We start from the raw sequence: 18,108 nt of genomic DNA, 5'->3' as shown, positions 1-18,108 counted from the left end.
GTTATAGGGGGGCTCCAGACTACACATCCAGACTGTTCTTATAGGGGGCTCCAGACTACACATCTAGACTGCTGTTATAGGGGGCTCCAGACTACACATCCAGACTGCTGTTATAGGGGGCTCCAGACTACACATCCAGACTGCTGTTATAGGGAGGCTCAAGACTACACACCCAGACTGCTGTTATAGGGGGGCTCAAGACTACACACCCAGACTGCTGTTATAGGGGGGCTCCAGACTACACACCGAGACTGCTGTTATAGGGGAGCTCCAGACTACACACCTAGACTACTGTTATAGTGGGGCTCAAGACTACACACCCAGACTGTTGTTATAGGGGGGCTCCAGACTACACATCCAGACTGCTCTTATAGGGGGCTCCAAACTACACATCCAGACTGCTGTTATAGGGGGGCTCCAGACTACACACCCAGACTGCTGTTATAGGGGGGTTCCAGACTACACACCCAGACTGCTGTTATAGGGGGCTCCCGACTTTACATCCAGACTGCTGTTATAGGGGGGCTCCAGACTGCACACCCAGACTGCTGTTATAGGGGGCTCCAGACTACACATCCAGACTGCTGTTATAGGGGGCTCCAGACTACACATCCAGACTGCTGTTATAGGGGGCTCCAGACTACACACCCAGACTGCTGTTATGTGGGGCTCCAGACTACACATCCAGACTGCTGTTATAGGGGGCTCCAGACTACACATCCAGACTGCTGTTATAGGGGGGCTCCAGACTACACATCCAGACTGCTCTTATAGGGGGCTCCAGACTACACATCCAGACTGCTGTTATAGGGGGGCTCCAGACTATACACCCAGACTGCTGTTATAGGGGGGCTCCAGACTACACACCCAGACTGCTGTTATAGGGGGGCTCCAGACTACACACCCAGACTGCTGTTATAGGGGGGCTCCAGACTACACATCCAGACTGCTGTTATAGGGGGGCTCTAGACTGCACATCCAGACTGCTGTTATAGGGGGCTCCAGACTACACATCCAGACTGCTGTTATAGGGGGCTCCAGATTGCACATCCAGACTGCTGTTATAGATGGGCTCCAGACTGCACATCCAGACTGCTGTTATAGGGGGGCTCCAGACTACACATCCAGACTGCTGTTATAGGGGGCTTCAGACTACACATCCAGACTGCTGTTATAGGGGGGCTCCAGACTACACATCCAGACTGCTGTTATAGGAGGCTCCATACTACACACGCAGACTGCTGTTATAGGGGGGCTCCAGACTACACATCCAAACTGCTGTTATAGGGGGCTCCAGATTACACATCCAGACTGCTGTTATAGAGGGGCTCTAGACTGCACATCCAGACTGCTGTTATAGAGGGGCTCCAGACTACACATCCAGACTGCTATTATAGGGGGGCTCCAGACTACACATCCAGACTGCTGTTATAGGGGGCTCCAGATTACACATCCAGACTGCTGTTATAGAGGGGCTCTAGACTGCACATCCAGACTGCTGTTATAGGGGGCTCCAGACTACACATCCTGACTGCTGTTATAGGGGGCTCCAGATTACACATCCAGACTGCTGTTATAGGGGGCTCCAGATTGCACATCCAGACTGCTGTTATAGAGGGGCTCTAGACTGCACATCCAGATTGCTGTTATAGAGGGGCTGCAGACTACACATCCAGACTGCTGTTATAGAGGGGCTCCAGACTACACATCCAGACTGCTGTTATAGGGGGCTCCAGACTACACATCCAGACTGCTGTTATAGAGGGGCTCCAGACTGCACATCCAGACTGCTGTTTTAGGGGGCTCCAGACTACACATCCAGACTGCTGTTATAGGGGGGCTCCAGGCTACACATCCAGACTGCTGTTATAGGGGGCTCCAGATTGCACATCCAGACTGCTGTTATAGAGGGGCTCCAGACTGCACATCCAGACTGCTGTTATAGGGGGGCTCCAGACTACACATCCAGACTGCTGTTATAGGGGGCTTCAGACTACACATCCAGACTGCTGTTATAGGGGGGCTTCAGACTACACATCCAGACTGCTGTCATAGGAGGCTCCATACTACACACGCAGACTGCTGTTATAGGGGGGCTCCAGACTACACATCCAGACTGCTGTTATAGGGGTCTCCAGATTACACATCCAGACTGCTGTTATAGAGGGGCTGTAGACTGCACATTCAGACTGCTGTTATAGAGCGGCTCCAGACTACACATCCAGACTGCTATTATAGAGGAGCTCCAGACTATACATCCAGTCTGCTGTTATAGAGGAGCTCCAGACTATACATCCAGTCTGCTGTTATAGAGGGGCTCCAGACTACACATCCAGACTGCTGTTATAGGCGGCTCCAGACTACATATTCAGACTGCTGTTATAGAGGGGCTCCAGACTACACATCCAGACTGCTGTTATAAGGGGGCTCCAGACTACACATCCAGACTGCTGTTATAGGGGGCTTCAGACTACACATCCAGACTGCTGTTATAGGGGGGCTTCAGACTACACATCCAGACTGCTGTTATAGGGGGGCTCCAGACTGCTGTTATAGGGGGGCTCCAGACTACACATCCAGACTGCTGTTATAGGGGATCTCCAGACTGCTGTTATAGGGGGGCTCCAGACTGCTGTTATAGAGGGGCTCCAGACTACACATCCAGACTGCTGTTATAGGGGAGCTCCAGACTACACATCCAGACTGCTGTTATAGGGACTCCAGACTAAACATCCAGACTGCTGTTATAGGGGGGCTCCAGACTACACATCCAGACTGCTGTTATAGAGGGGCTCTAGACTACACATCCAGACTGCTGTTATAGGGGGCTCCAGACTACACATCCAGACTGCTGTTATAGGGGGGCTCCAGACTGCTGTTATAGGGGGGCTCCAGACTGCTGTTATAGAGGGGCTCCAGACTACACATCCAGACTGCTGTTATAGGGGAGCTCCAGACTACACATCCAGACTGCTGTTATAGGGACTCCAGACTAAACATCCAGACTGCTGTTATAGGGGGGCTCCAGACTACACATCCAGACTGCTGTTATAGAGGGGCTCCAGACTACACATCCAGACTGCTGTTATAGGGGGCTCCAGACTACACATCCAGACTGCTGTTATAGAGGAGCTCCAGACTGCACATCTAGACTGCTGTTATAAGGGGCTCCAGACTACACATCCAGACTGCTGTTATAGGGGGGCTCCAGACTACACATCCAGACTGCTGTTATAGGGGGCTCCAGACTACACATCCAGACTGCTGTTATAGGGGGCTCCAGATTGCACATCCAGACTGCTGTTATAGAGGGGCTCCAGACTGCACATCCAGACTGCTGTTATAGGGGGCTCCAGACCGCTGGTATTGAGGGTGATAAAGAAATAGAAGTGCATTTCGTAACCAGATGTGATGGCCGCTACTAACCAGACATTGTTCCCTTTCCAGGTTTTCTCTGTCGTGGTCTTCGGCTCCATAATAAATGAGGGGTATATAAACATCGAAAGCCCGGAGCTGCACTGTGTCTACAACAGAAATGAGGGGGCTTGTAACTACGCCATCACTATCGGGATCATCGCATTTTTCGCCTGCGTGTTGTTCCTCGTCCTGGACATTAATTTCCCTCAAATCAGCAGCGTCAAGGACAGGAAAAGAGCGGTGATGGTGGATATGGGATTCTCAGGTTAGTACATCGGGATCTTTGGTTGGAACTGGTGTGTAATCTGAGCCCCCATTATGTTCCTCTGGGCATCACTGGGGGCATTTTATGACCGTGTCCTGACACAGCTGTCATATAACAGTGCCAGCCACAGGACCCCCATAATAGTGTCATCCACAGGACCCCCATAACAGAGTCAGCCACAAGACTCCCATAACAATATCAGCCACATGACCCCCATAACAGTGTCAGCCACAGGTCTCCCATAACAATATCAGCTACATGACCCCCATAACAGTGTCAGCCACAGGACCCACATAACAGTGTCAGCCACTGAACCCCCATAACAGTGTCAGCCACAGGTCTCCCATAACAGTGTTAGCCACAGGACCCCCATAACAGTGTCAGCCACGGGTCTCCCATAACAATATCAGCCACATGACCCCCATAACAGTGTCAGCCACAGGTCTCCCATAACAGTGTCAGCCACAGGACCCCCATAACAGTGTCAGCCACAGGACCCCCATAACAGTGTCAGCCACAGGACCCCCATAACAGTGTCAGCCACAGGACCCCCATAACAGTGTCAGCCACAGGACCCCCATAACAGTGTCAGCCACAGGACCCCCATAACAGTGTCAGCCACAGGACCCCCATAACAGTGTCAGCCACAGGACCCCCATAACAGTGTCAGCCACAGGACCCCCATAACAGTGTCGGCCACAGGAGCCCCATAACAGTGTCGGCCACAGGAGCCCCATAACAGTGTCGGCCACAGGAGCCCCATAACAGTGTCGGCCACAGGAGCCCCATAACAGTGTCAGCCACAGGACTCCCATAACCGTGTCAGCCACAGGACACCCATAACAGGTGTCAGCCACAGCACCCACAACAGTGTCAGCCACAAAACCCCCTTAACAGTGCCAGCTACAGGACCCCCATAACAGTGCCATCCACAGGACTGCCACAACTGTGTCAGCTACAGGACCCCCATAACAGTGTCAGGCACAGGACCTCCATAACAGTGCCATCCACAGGACCTCCATAACCGTGTCAGCTACAGGACCTCCATAACAGTGCCATCCACAGGACATCCATAACCATGTCAGCTACAGGACCCCATAACAGTGTCAGCTACAGGACCTCCATAACAGTGCCATCCACAGGACCCCCATAACAGTGCCATCCACAGGACTGCCACAACAGTGTCAGCTACAGGACCTCCATAACCGTGTCAGCTACAGGACCTCCATAACCGTGTCAGCTACAGGACCTCCATAACCGTGTCAGCTACAGGACCTCCATAACCGTGTCAGCTACAGGACCTCCATAACAGTGTCAGCTACAGGACCTCCATAACCGTGTCAGCTACAGGACCTCCATAACAGTGCCATCCACAGGACCTCCATAGCCATGTCAGCTACATGACCACATAACAGTGTCAGCTACAGGACCTCCATAACAGTGCCATCCACAGGACACCCATAACCATGTCAGCTACAGGACCCCATAACAGTGTCAGGCACAGGACCTCCATAACCATGTCAGCTACAGGACCCCATAACAGTGTCAGCTACAGGACCTCCATAACAGTGCCATCCACAGGACCTCCATAACCATGTCAGCTACAGGACCCCATAACAGTGTCAGGCACAGGACCTCCATAACCATGTCAGCTACAGGACCCCATAACAGTGTCAGCTACAGGACCTCCATAACAGTGCCATCCACAGGACCTCCATTACCATGTCAGCTACAGGACCCCATAACAGTGCCATCCACAGGACACCCATAACCGTGCCATCCATAGGACCGCCACAACAGTGTCAGCTACAGGACCCCCTTAACAGTGCCAGCTAAAGGACCCCCATAACAGTGTCAGCTACAGGACCCCCATAACAGTGTCAGGCACAGGACCCCCATAACAGTGTCAGGCACAGGACCCCCTGTAATAGTGTCAGTTCCAGGACCCTGATAACAGTTCCAGCCATACAACTTCCTTAACAGTACCAGCCACAGGACCCCCATAACACACTATCATCAACAAGACCCCATATCCCCACTAATTTAGGATTTCCCTGCAGTCCTATGTAATAGCAGGAATGTCATTGTTTGTAGATGGCTATTCTTGGCACCGTTCTCCTATATGGACCAGGTCCAGTATTAGCAACAACCATAGAGAGCAGGACAGAATAATTAGATATTTCACCAACATTACACATGTGCGGCCATATTCATTATTGCATTTGCGTTTTTTCTCTGTTTTTTTTTTTGTTGTCTTTCACCTGATTTTGATCGTGCGCCAAATTCTTCTTGTATTTTGCGCCTTTTTTACCGCCTGTTTTCTATGCGTTCGCCTGTTATTCTTATGTTACGTTCACCATTTTGGGAGTGTTTTTTGTCTTCCAGACGTTTTCGGACTCTTTGCTCTGAAAAGGCGAAAGACAAAAAATAACGAGCATTTTTTTAATTTACGCAAAATTCATGAACCCCGTTCTCCATTGTGAAAAATTTGGCTCAAAAGATGTTGATAAATATTGCTAAAAAAAGAAAAGAAAAGTGACTTTAAAAAAACACCGCAAATGATGAATCGGGCTTCACCTTAAAATAGCGCTTCAGTGCCTGCCCTATCTTGGCGGCTGTGCCGGCGCTCTCTTTCCGTCCCCTCCCGGTGTTTACAGGCCGTGTGGCGCCTGCTGTAATTATCTCTTGTTTTCCTAATAGCCTAATCACAGGCCACGTCTGGAAATAAGGGTTAATACTAATTGCATCCCGGACCACGCAGCCCGAGCGCCTCACGGAGAATCTCATTATTTACCTTTTATTTCGGGAGTGGGAGCGCAGCTCTAGAGGAGAATTCTGCAGCGTCATCCGGAACGAGACCTGAGACCCTTTTTTCATATAACCTATGGGGCCCCCATTAATTAGGGGTCCGGACCAGATTGTCGCCATGTGTGTTACCTCTAGCCTTGTGCCCTGTATAACGCCATGACTTGTGTTTTTGTCCTCTCGTTCACTCCAGGCCTCTGGTCCTTCCTCTGGTTTGTGTGCTTCTGCTTCTTGGCCAACCAGTGGCAAAGGACGCCAAAACTGAAGGAGGTCGACCAAGCGGCCGATGCTGCGAGAGCCGCCATTGCCTTCTCCTTCTTCTCCATTATCTCCTGGGTGAGTGTCTCGTTGTTACAGTCACGTCTTCTAGGGAACCATTTTTCCAGTGAATAAATAATAGTGCCATGCAATGCATAATATAAAACCGCCATATAGTGCTATACACCATGGTGAATAAATAATATCACCATGGAATGCATAAAATAATAGTGCCATATAGTGCTATACACCATGGTGATTAAATAATAGTGCCATGCAATGGATAATATAAAACCACCATATAGTGCTATACACAATGGTGAATAAATAATATCACCATGGAATGCAGAAAATAATAGTGCCATATGGTGCTGTACACCATGTTGAATAAATAATATCACCAATACATAAAATAATAGCACTCTACCCCATAAAATCAATAAACAATATCACCATGCGGTGCATAATATAATGGTGCCATACAATACATAAAATAATAATACCATATAGTGCTATACACCGTTGTGAATAAATAATATCACCGATACATAAAATAATAGTGCTATACACCATAAAATTAATAAATAATAATATGGCATAAAATAATGGTGAAATACAGTTCATGATAATAATATCACCATACAGTGCATCAAATAATAGTGCCATATAGTGTTATACATCGTAGTAATTAAATAATATCACCATACAGTGCCACAGTAATAGTTCCATATAGTGCTATACACTGTAAAGTGAATAAATAATATCACCAATGCATAACATAATAGTGCTGTACACCATAAAATCAATAAATAATATCACCATGCAGTGCATAATATAATGGTGCCATACAACACATAAGATAATAGTGCCACATAGTGCTATACACCATAAAGTGAATAAATAATATCCCCATACAGTGCATCAAAAAATAGTGCCATATAATGCTATACATCGTAGTAATTAAATATTACAGTACAGTGCCACAATAATAATTTCATATAGTGCTGCACACTATAAAGTGAATAAATAATATCACCAATGCAGAAAATAATAGTGCTATACACCATAAAGTGATTAAATAATATCACCATACAATACATAAAATAATAGTGGTATACAACATAAAATTAATAAATAATTTCACCATATATTGCACAAAATAATACTGCCATACACTGGTGTACGCCATAAAATGAATTAATAATATCGCCACACGGTGCATAAAATAATGGTGCCATATAGTACTATATACCATAAAGTGAATAAATAATATCACCATACAATACATGAAATAATGGTGCCATATAGTGTTATTCATCGTAGTAATTAAATAATATTAGCATACAGTGCCAAAATAATAGTTCCATAAAGTGAATAAATAATATCACCATACAATACATAATATAATAGTGCCATATAGTGCTATACACCATAGTGAATAAATAATATAACCATACAGTGTGAAAATTGTAATGACATATTGTGCTATACACCATAAAGTAAATAAAATCAACAATATATCACTAATGCATAAAATAATAAAGCCATATAGTGCTATACACCATAAAGTGAATAAATAATATCAGCAATGCATAAAATAATAGTGCCATATAGTGCATACACAATATAGTGATTAAATGTAACCATACAATACATAAAATAATAGTGCTATACACTATGAAGTAAATAAATAATTTTACCATAAAATGCCCAAAATAATACTGCCGCATAGTGCTATACACCATAAAGTGATTAAATAATATCACCATACGGTACATAAAATAGTGGTGACATGTAGTGCTACACACTTTAGTGAATAAATAATATCACCATACAGAGCCAAAATAATACTGACATATAGTGCTATACTCCATACAGGGAATATTATCATCATACAATACATTAGATAACTGTGCCATATAGTGTATACACAATAAAATTAATAGAAAAAAACATGGCTTCTCTCTTCCAAAAACGGCGCCACACCTGTGCACAGGTTATGTGTGGTACTGCAGCTCAGTCTGAACTTTATGATCACTGTCGCCCCCCTGTGTGTGCAATTGCTCTTTTTTTTTTTATTTGATGCCATGCTATGGATCATCAGACCATCTGGATTATTGGAATTCACACATGCCGTGTATGTTTAACCCTGTTTTTCCTATTTCAGACTTATCTATCATTATTGGCCATGGAAAAATGTCGGCACTGAGGAGCAGAGGATAATTCCCTGATCCCCTCCTTGTATCTCTGCTCTCTGTCTCCTGTCACCTGCGGCTCATGTCCTTAACCCCCCGGCTAATAAACTCATTTTTAAAGGGGAAATCCATGGAAAGTGACCCTCCGATAGATCATAGAGGCTCCTGACTGTCCCCCCCCTCCCCTGAGCTTGACATGCATAGGGCAGATGTACTCATATCTCCTTGGGCCCCTAGCCCATTGGGGCCCCGTCATGTGCCCACATTTGCCAGATGCTGACTCAAGTCCAGCAGGGAAATGGACATTAATGGACTTCCCCTAAAAGCATACTTGCCAACTTTAAGAGGTCAGCATCTAGGCAGATGCAGATGCACCATGCAAGGAAACAGCGCCACCCCTGACCATTGCTTGTGATTGGTATTGCAACTCAGCCCCATTTAAGTGAACGAAGCTGTGCTGCAATACCACGCACAACCTATAGTCAGTCGCCGTTTTTCAAAGCCTAGATGAGAAATTATAAAGCAGGAAGTCTGTAATGCATATCCCTTTAAATGAGCTGGGTTTCTTTAAGATACGTCCCATGCCCAGTTTTCCATATCACTATAATCCTCTTAGCGCCTGTGTAGGATATAAGCTAGGACTTACACATGAGCAATAATGGACAAAAAGGAGAAACCCTTTTAAAAAATATGTCACATTTGTAATTTCAAAATGTCCGCCTTCCCTTTAAAGGGGTGTCCTCCTTTTGGGACAATTCATCTTTTTACTTAAATACATGTATTTTGGGTTAAAAATCATTTTTGGAATTGGGTTTCATTAAAAATTTTGCACCGTTCGCCTTCTACAGCCTTTTGCTGGCTGCAGAATGAGGTAACTGAGAATCTTTCAGTGAGCTCATTCAAATGGAGTGATAAGCTTTTGTAATTCTTTGGTTTGATTTAAAAAAAAGTTTGCACCATTTATAGCCTCTGTTCTGCTCTGTCTATTGCTGTCTGCAGAATGAGTTAACTGAGAATCAGTCAGTGAGCTCATTCAGATTGAACCGTGGCAGTTTGTATCTCTTTTCTCTGTCTTTTCCTGAGCTCCTCTCAGCTGATTTATGAACACAGACCACATCAAAGATCCTGTATAAGCCAAATTTTGTTGCAAAATTTTTAATGAAATCCAATTGCAAAAAATGATTTTTAGCCCCAAATACATGAATTTAAATAATAAAAAATAATACAAATTGTCCCTAAAGGCGGACAACTCTTCACACCAAAATATTTCCTATCATGTTCAGCTTATTAATCGCTTTGATAGCCTATCACTTGTCACTGACTTATGTTTTGCTTCCCTTTTTTTTGCTTTTTAACCCATTATTAACCCTTTAACATACGCTCTCCCACCCAGGCTGCTATGGCTCTGAAAGCCTACCAGAGATTCCGCCTAGGAACCGATATGTCCCTGTTTGCCACGGACCAGTTCGCCCCTGGACCCAACGCTGGATACCCAGGCTACCCCACAGGCAGCGGCATTGAAAGTACAGAAACCTATCAAAGTCCTCCTTTCACCGAAAATGCAGACATCAGCCCCAAAGGATACCAAGCACCCTCGTACTAACGGAGATGGGTGAACCCCGGATGTTTGTATGCAGATATAACAGGTGTACTGATACCGTGCCGAGAATCAAGTGACTACCGTATCCTGCTGTACATTCTAGATGTGATTGCCGGAATTATCCCCGTAGTTAGATGTACAGTGCACTCCGTACTGTGACATTGATTGCTTGTTTGTGATCACTTCAAAAAGGTTTTCCTGTTTTTAACTTTTTTTTTTTTTAATAACATAGCATCAGTCAATCAGCATAGGAAAGAGGGGCTAGCAGTTCAATAAAAATATCTCAAGAGGTCTAACCTGACCATCCTTAAAGTGAAATGCCGGATCACGTATCTGAGGTCACCATCGGATAGAGGAAAAAAATACGAACTCGGGGATATATAGTTTTCTATGGTTTAATTGACTATTTTCATTATAAAAATTTAATAAATGCTGCTCTGGTCTGAGCCTGTGAGTCCTGCTTACTCCACCCACACAGTTATGTGGGCGGGGGGAGCAGGACTCACAACCTCAGCCAAACAACGTTTAGTCAATTTTTACAATGAAAAGGGCAAATCAAACTATAGAAAACTATATATCCCCGAGTTCGTCATTTTTTCCTCTATCCGATGGTGACCTCAGATTAGTGATCCGGCAACTTCCCTTTAAGAGGGCAGACTGATTTGGTTGATCATCTCCTCCTCTACCCAATGCTGCCCTCCGATAGGAGCCAGATCCACTTTGATCTGGCAACCACTGCATCATTTTATATCATATAGAATCATTTCATACAACCTGATCTGATCTATCTACAATGGGCCAAACAGAGTAGCATATTAGTATTTTTTAGCGTTATTCATACACTCAGGTTTTTGTATGAAGTTAGATAAAAAAAAACCTTCACCTTCTGAGAACATTCCATCTGTAACCAGAACATAAGACCCTGCGACAGATCCCACATCATAAAATATGGCGGGCTTTAGATAATCCCTTTCCTCCAGTCACAAATTGATTATGGCCACTACTGGGACCCTCCAAGTCAACTACAGCGCCTCCACAGGAGAAATGACGTATTGCACAATTCTTAATGCATTCATTCATTGGCTGTCCTTATAATGCCATCTGAATCCAATATGAAGACAGATGAAAAAGTTACAAATTCCCTATCAGAAGGAGCTCACTGATGGATTCTCAGTTAACTCATTCACGTGCAAGTAAACAAAAGAGCTTGTAAAAGTCAAGCGGTACAACATTTTTAATGAAACGCAATTACAAAAAAAAAATATGTTTTATCCCAAAATGCATGCAATTAAGTAAAAATAATGTCCTCAAAAGGTGACCATTTCCTTTAAAATATTTAAAAAAAAAAAGGATTTTTTTTTTTTAAAAATTGCATTGTCCAGGAACAGGACAGGACAAGTTATGCTGATCACAGATTTATCCAAAGACCTATTCATGCGAGCAATATAAATATAACAAGTAACCAATCAGATTGCAAGGAGCGTGAGACGCAGTGTGATCCCCGTACCTTGTGGATGTGGTTAGTTTCTACAAGAATTGACATAAGCAAAGTTCTGTCTGGGGGTTCAGTCTGCAAAATCTCTGCCATGCGTTGCAGTGTGTACAATACCCCAGAAAAAGGTGACACGTGATTGGTCGTTCAGTTACCGCACTCTAAAAATCAGAGCGACTGTGCAAACAGTGCCACCTGCTGGTCATAATGTGGTACTGAACTGTTCCATGAAATTGACATCACAAGTTTTTGCAGAACTATTAGTTAGGATCCTAACCGTAAATTAGGAGGGGAACTAACAAGAGATGAGTGAATAGGTCTGCAAGATCCTGGTCCGGTGGCCATTTCAGTAGTCCCTGTCTGCTAGATCGGAGTCCAGTGATCTGCCCCCTACCTGCCCTGCTCTGACTTGTATGCCCAGCACATCATCATCATTGCGGCAGACATAGCACCAGGCCTGCTAATTAGAAGAGGCGCTGGGGATTCTGGCAGGTAGGAAGCAGTTTGCAGGACTCACATCTGGCAGCTGTGGGCTACTGATGTGGCCACTGGACCAGGGTCCTGATAATCGTTTCTCTAACCACACAAATCGGGTGAAGCTACTTCACTTTGTGTCCATTATTAATTCATGACAACCAGAATCAATCTACAGTTACTCCAGAGCTGCATTCACTATTCTGTAGGCTTCAGAGCTGAAATCTCTCAGCAGTCCTTGTTTGTCCTGTACAGTAATATGATGCAAGAAAATTGTCTCTCCGTATCTGGGGTGTCTGAATGACAGGTTTGTTGGCTGTCTTTAATATCAGATAGCAGAATTGAGATTGCAGCTCTGCAGCATAATGCAGCCTATAGTAATGAATGTAGGGTGAAGGAAAGGGGGAAAGGGGCTAGGGGGACACATACAAGGGGTAAAATTGACACCTGTAGTCCTAGGTAGCAATCTATATACCTGGCAATATAACATTGAAGGTGGGTGGTGCGGGGGGGGGGGGTTGTTGGAGAATTGAAAAACTTGGCTGCTTTCTTCCAGAAATAGCACCACTCTTGCCTGTAGGTGATGTCTGGTATTGCAGTATGACCTTGGTAGGGGGATAAGTTGCATACATAGACACGGCCAAGAACCGAGGGTGGTTGTATAGAAAAGAAATGTAGATATTTGTGTCCTGGGCGCTACTTCGTCTTTTGTCGCTTATGTAGAATCGGAGAAATTGCGGATCCTAATCTAAATTCTAAAGCACAAACGACCATTATGCATGAAGATGAGACACAATGGTGGAAAAGACCCCAATAATCTGTGGTGCGTCCCACCATACAGTCAGAGCTTTTTCCTGCAGCTGATAGATGGGAGAGCTGCCAACAAGTGCAAATCCATATGGAGTGAGCTCCCCCTGGTGGTGACAGCTTACCGAAGAGCTGCCAACAAGTACAAATCCATATGGAGCTCCCCCTGGTGGTGACCGCTTACGGCAGAGCTGCCAACAAGTGCAAATCCATATGGAGTGAGCTCCCCCTGGTGGTGACTGCTTACCGAAGAGCTGCCAACAAGTGCAAATCCATATGGAGCTCCCCCTGGTGGTGACCGCTTACGGCAGAGCTGCCAACAAGTGCAAATCCATATGGAGTGAACTCCCCCTGGTGGTGATTGCTTACCGAAGAGCTGCCAGCAAGTACAAATCCATATGGAGTGAACTCCCCCTGGTGGTGACCGCTTACCGAAGAGCTGCCAACAAGTACAAATCCATATGGAGTGAACTCCCCCTGGTGGTGATTGCTTACCGAAGAGCTGCCAGCAAGTACAAATCCATATGGAGTGAACTCCCCCTGGTGGTGATTGCTTACCGAAGAACTGCCAACAAGTACAAATCCATATGGAGTGAACTCCCCCTGGTGGTGACCGCTTACGGCAGAGCTGCCAACAAGTGCAAATCCATATGGAGTGAGCTCCCCCTGGTGGTGACCGCTTACGGCAGAGCTGCCAACAAGTACAAATCCATATGGAGTGAACTCCCCCTGGTGGTGACCGCTTACGGCAGAGCTGCCAACAAGTACAAATCCATATGGAGTGAGCTCCCCCTGGTGGTGACTGCTTACTGAAGAGCTGCCAACAAGTACAAATCCATATGGAGCTCCCCCTGGTGGTGACCGCTTACGGCAGAGCTGCCAACAAGTACAAATCCATATGGAGTGAACTCTCCCTGGTGGTGATTGCTTACCGAAGAGCTGCCAACAAGTACAAATCCATATGGAGCTCCCCCTGGTGGTGACCGCTTACGGCAGAGCTGCCAACAAGTGCAAATCCATATTGAGTGAGCTCCACCTGGTGGTGACTGCTTACCGAAGAGCTGCCAACAAGTGCAAATCCATATGGAGTGAGCTCCCCCTGGTGGTGATTGCTTATCAAAGAACTGCCAGTAAGTGCAAATCCATATGGAGTGAGCGCTCCCTGGTGGTGACCGCTTACGGCAGAGCAGCCAGCAAGTGCAAATCTATATGGAGTGAGCGCTCCCTGGTGGTGACCACTTACCGAAGAGCTGCCAGCAAGTGCAAATCCATATGGAGTGAGCTCCCCCTGGTGGTGACAGCTTGCACGCGGAATTAAATCACTTCTGACTGTGCATTAAAAATCTATATTTTAATGATGTGCAACCTTTCTTTTCTAGATCTGCCCCTGCCCCCCACAGTGCCTTCTAATTTCCCCACCTAATTTATAGAAATGCCAAATTCCAATGTCAGCACAGCAAAATATTAACAAGCATTGTGGACAGCTAAACTAAACCTTTTTTTTTCTTCCTGATAAAGGAGCTTTAATCTCCTGGGCCAGATGCAAAATTTGTAACCAGGGCCACTTATAGAATGGCTTCCTTCTTCAGTTAAAGGGTTATTCCCCCAGCTTCATACATGGATATTGTTGGATAGAGCTAGTAAATACGAGCAGTTTTGCAATTTGCTGCTTGTTAAAATTTGCAGCCATTCTTGAGATATTAACACTTTTCTTTTGTTTATAGTTCGTTGCCTTGGAAACCGACCACTGCTGCCAGCCAGCAGAACATGTGCTGTGCTTACAAGCTCTTTTCTGTTGAGCTTGTTTTGAAGCTGGTCAGGATCGCTAGAGCGCGCTGTTACCATCTAATCCCTGCCGGCTTCAGCTCAGTGTTTACAAGCTAGACCGCAGCGGTGGTCGGTCTCCAAGGCAACGAGCTGTAAACAAAAGAAAAGTGCTGATATCTCAAGAACGGCTGCAAATTTTAACAAGCAGTAAATTGAAAAACTGCTCGTTTTTACAAGCACTATCCATCTGTGAAGACCAGAATAACCCTGAGACTAACCCTTTAAGGCAGCATATGGGATTATATGGATGACAAGTACTGGGGAACTGCATCCCCCTTGCCTTGCTGTTTGTGGTAGGTAAAAACTAATACATAAACTAACATATCAGAGTGCACAATGGGGGAATGAATGCATGGAAAGAACACCCAGTTAGTCCTATCCACTATCAAAATATTATAAAGTTTTTGCCCCCAGGAGGCACACTGGAGCCCAACCCAAGAATCTGACCCTGTAATATGAAGCTGCCAAAAAATGTTGCTAATGTTTACACAGGAGAGACATTTGGGAGACATTTGAAGCTGGTTGTAGGGAGAAGGGACACATTCCAGCACCAACATAAAGGTGCAAACATAGACAGGGGTTCACTTACTTTCTTTATTGAATAATATTTTTTTTTTATACGCTTATTGGCCGTAAGGGCAACATGGAGGTTGTAGTTTTGCAACTGTGGGTTTTTAGCCTTTAGGGCTTTAAAAGGGTGAAAATTCTGTTGTGTGTTAATGAATAAAGGGTTTTCTGGATCAGATACAATCTGCCCCGTAATCAGTGCATTTTATATGACTTCTTTCTCCACGCTCGCTGGTCGTCACATACTCATACCAGGGCCTGTCTACAGGGAAACCGAGGCAGTGCACAAACGTGTCAGTTATACCGTGTGGTCCGTGTGTGTCTGGAAAAAAAAAAAGTGACATGTTTACAATTATCTGTATATATCGTATCTCCTGAAAGAACAATCTGTGATTGTGCGTTTTCAGTAGCGTCTCGTGTCGGAAATGTAACTTGTTTTCTGTACATTATGAAATAATAAAAAAAAAGAGAAGATTAAATGGAAGAGGAGTGCGGCCTACATTTTTTTTTTCCCACCCGACTACTAAAATGGAATGGGAGCGGTAAAAGCGATTCTTATTAAAGGGAATCTGTCAGCAGCATGATGTAGGGGCTGAGAATCTGATTGCAGTGATGGGTCACTTACTTTACTGGGTGCAGCAGTTGTGATACAATCAAACTTTTCTCTGCTGCAGATTTTGGAATGCTGAGCTGTGTATAACCACGCCCACACCATTGATTGGCTGCTTTCTGTGTACACTGTCAGAAAGCAGCCAATCAGTGGTGGAGGCGTGGTTTGACTAGGAGGCACGAGATACCTAGTCCTGTATTGACAATCTCATGCTAATAAAACACTGGTTTCACACTGGTTTCACTATAACTGCAAATTACAGCCCAATAGGTGACATCACTGGAATCAAGCTTTCAGCCCCTACATCATGGTGCTCTCAGCCCCTACATCATGGTGCTCTCAGATTACATGGCAAAAGGATTCTGACAGATTCCCTTTAATACCGGGCATAAAAGGGTGGGGCGTTAGGTAGAGGTGAAGCATAGAAGCGGTTGAGGGCAGGAGTAGAGGTGAAGGTACAGGTAGAGGGTAGTTGGTAGGCAGGATCAGAGGTAGAGGCAATGGTTAATTATAAAAAAAAAAAAAAAAGTTAAAAGAGTAGCGGTAGAGGGTAGGAGTAGAGGTAGAGCGGGCAGTATTGGTAGAGGAAGAGGGTAAGAGTAGAGGTAGAATGTAAGGGTCAAGTGTAGGAGTAGTGGTAGAGTACAGTATAGGGTAGAGCGTAGGAGAAGAGATAGAGCATAGTGATGTAGGAGTAGAGGTAGAACGTAGGAGTAGAGGATAGTGGCAGAGCGTAGGAGAAGAGGTAGAGCGTAGGAGTAGAGGTAGAGCGTAGGAGTAGAGGTAGAGCGTAATGATAGAGGGTAGTGGTAGAGCATAGTGATAGAGGATAGTGATAGTGGTAGAGCGTAGGAGTAGAGCGTAGTGATAGAGGATAGTGGCAGAGCGTAGGAGTAGTGCGTAGTGATAGAGGGGAGGCAGAGTGTAGGAGTAGAGGGTAGTGGCAGAGTGTAGGACTAGAGGTAGAGCGTAACGATAGAGGATAGTGGCAGAGGATAGTGGCAGAGCGTAGCGATAGAGGGTAGTGGCAGAGCGTAGCAATAGAGGGTAGTGGCAGAGCGTAGCGATAGAGGGTAGTGGCAGATCGTAGGAGTAGAGGTACAGCGTAATGATAGAGGGTAGTGGTAGAGCATAGTGATAGAGGGTAGAGGCAGAGCGTAGTGATAGAGGGTAGTGGCAGAGCGAAGAGATAGAGGGTAGTGGCAGAGCGAAGAGATAGAGGGTAGTGGCAGAGCGTAGTAATAGAGGGTAGTGGCAGAGCGTAGTAATAGAGGGTAGTGGCAGAGCATAGTGATAGAGGGTAGTGGCAGAGCGTAGGAGTAGAGGTAGAGCATAGTGGTAGAGGGTAGTGGCAGAGCGTAGTGATAGAGGCAGAGCGTAGGAGTAGAGGTAGAGCATAGTGATAGAGGGTAGTGGCAGAGCGTAGTGATAGAGGGTAGTGGCAGAGCGTAGGAGTAGAGGTAGAGCGTAGGAGTAGAGGTAGAGCGTAGGAGTAGAGGTAGAGCGTAGGAGTAGAGGTAGAGCATAGGAGTAGAGGTAGAGCACAGTGATAGAGGTTAGTGGCAGAGCGTAGTGATAGAGGCAGAGCGTAGGAGTAGAGGTAGAGCATAGTGATAGAGGGTAGTGGCAGAGCGTAGTGATAGAGGGTAGTGGCAGAGCGTAGTGATAGAGGGTAGTGGCAGAGCGTAGTGATAGAGGCAGAGCGTAGTGGCAGAGCGTAGTGCGTAGTGATAGAGGGTAGTGGCAGAGCGTAGGAGTAGAGGGTAGTGGCAGAGCGTAGTGATAGAAGGT

At 45.6% G+C, this 18,108-nt stretch overlaps 1 protein-coding gene across 1 annotated transcript in view; it reads left to right on the top strand.

The window, feature by feature from the left end:
* SYNGR3 (synaptogyrin 3) overlaps positions 1-16,186 on the top strand; it is a 57,362-nt gene extending 41,176 nt beyond the window's left edge. The window contains exons 2-4 of the mRNA XM_073648399.1: positions 3,448-3,682; positions 6,681-6,823; positions 10,334-16,186. Of these exons, the coding sequence (XP_073504500.1) occupies positions 3,448-3,682; positions 6,681-6,823; positions 10,334-10,543 (588 nt within the window). The 3' untranslated portion in view covers positions 10,544-16,186. The remainder of the gene's footprint in view (positions 1-3,447; positions 3,683-6,680; positions 6,824-10,333) is intronic.
* The last annotated feature ends 1,922 nt before the right edge of the window (positions 16,187-18,108 follow it).

This window comes from Phyllobates terribilis, unplaced genomic scaffold, assembly GCF_046119375.1.
Source record: "Phyllobates terribilis strain yellow unplaced genomic scaffold, ASM4611937v1 Scaffold_9__5_contigs__length_417890890, whole genome shotgun sequence".
Classification (NCBI taxonomy): domain Eukaryota; kingdom Metazoa; phylum Chordata; class Amphibia; order Anura; family Dendrobatidae; genus Phyllobates; species Phyllobates terribilis.
Note: the sequence above shows the minus strand (reverse complement) of the source record. Positions and strands in the feature narration are given on the sequence as shown.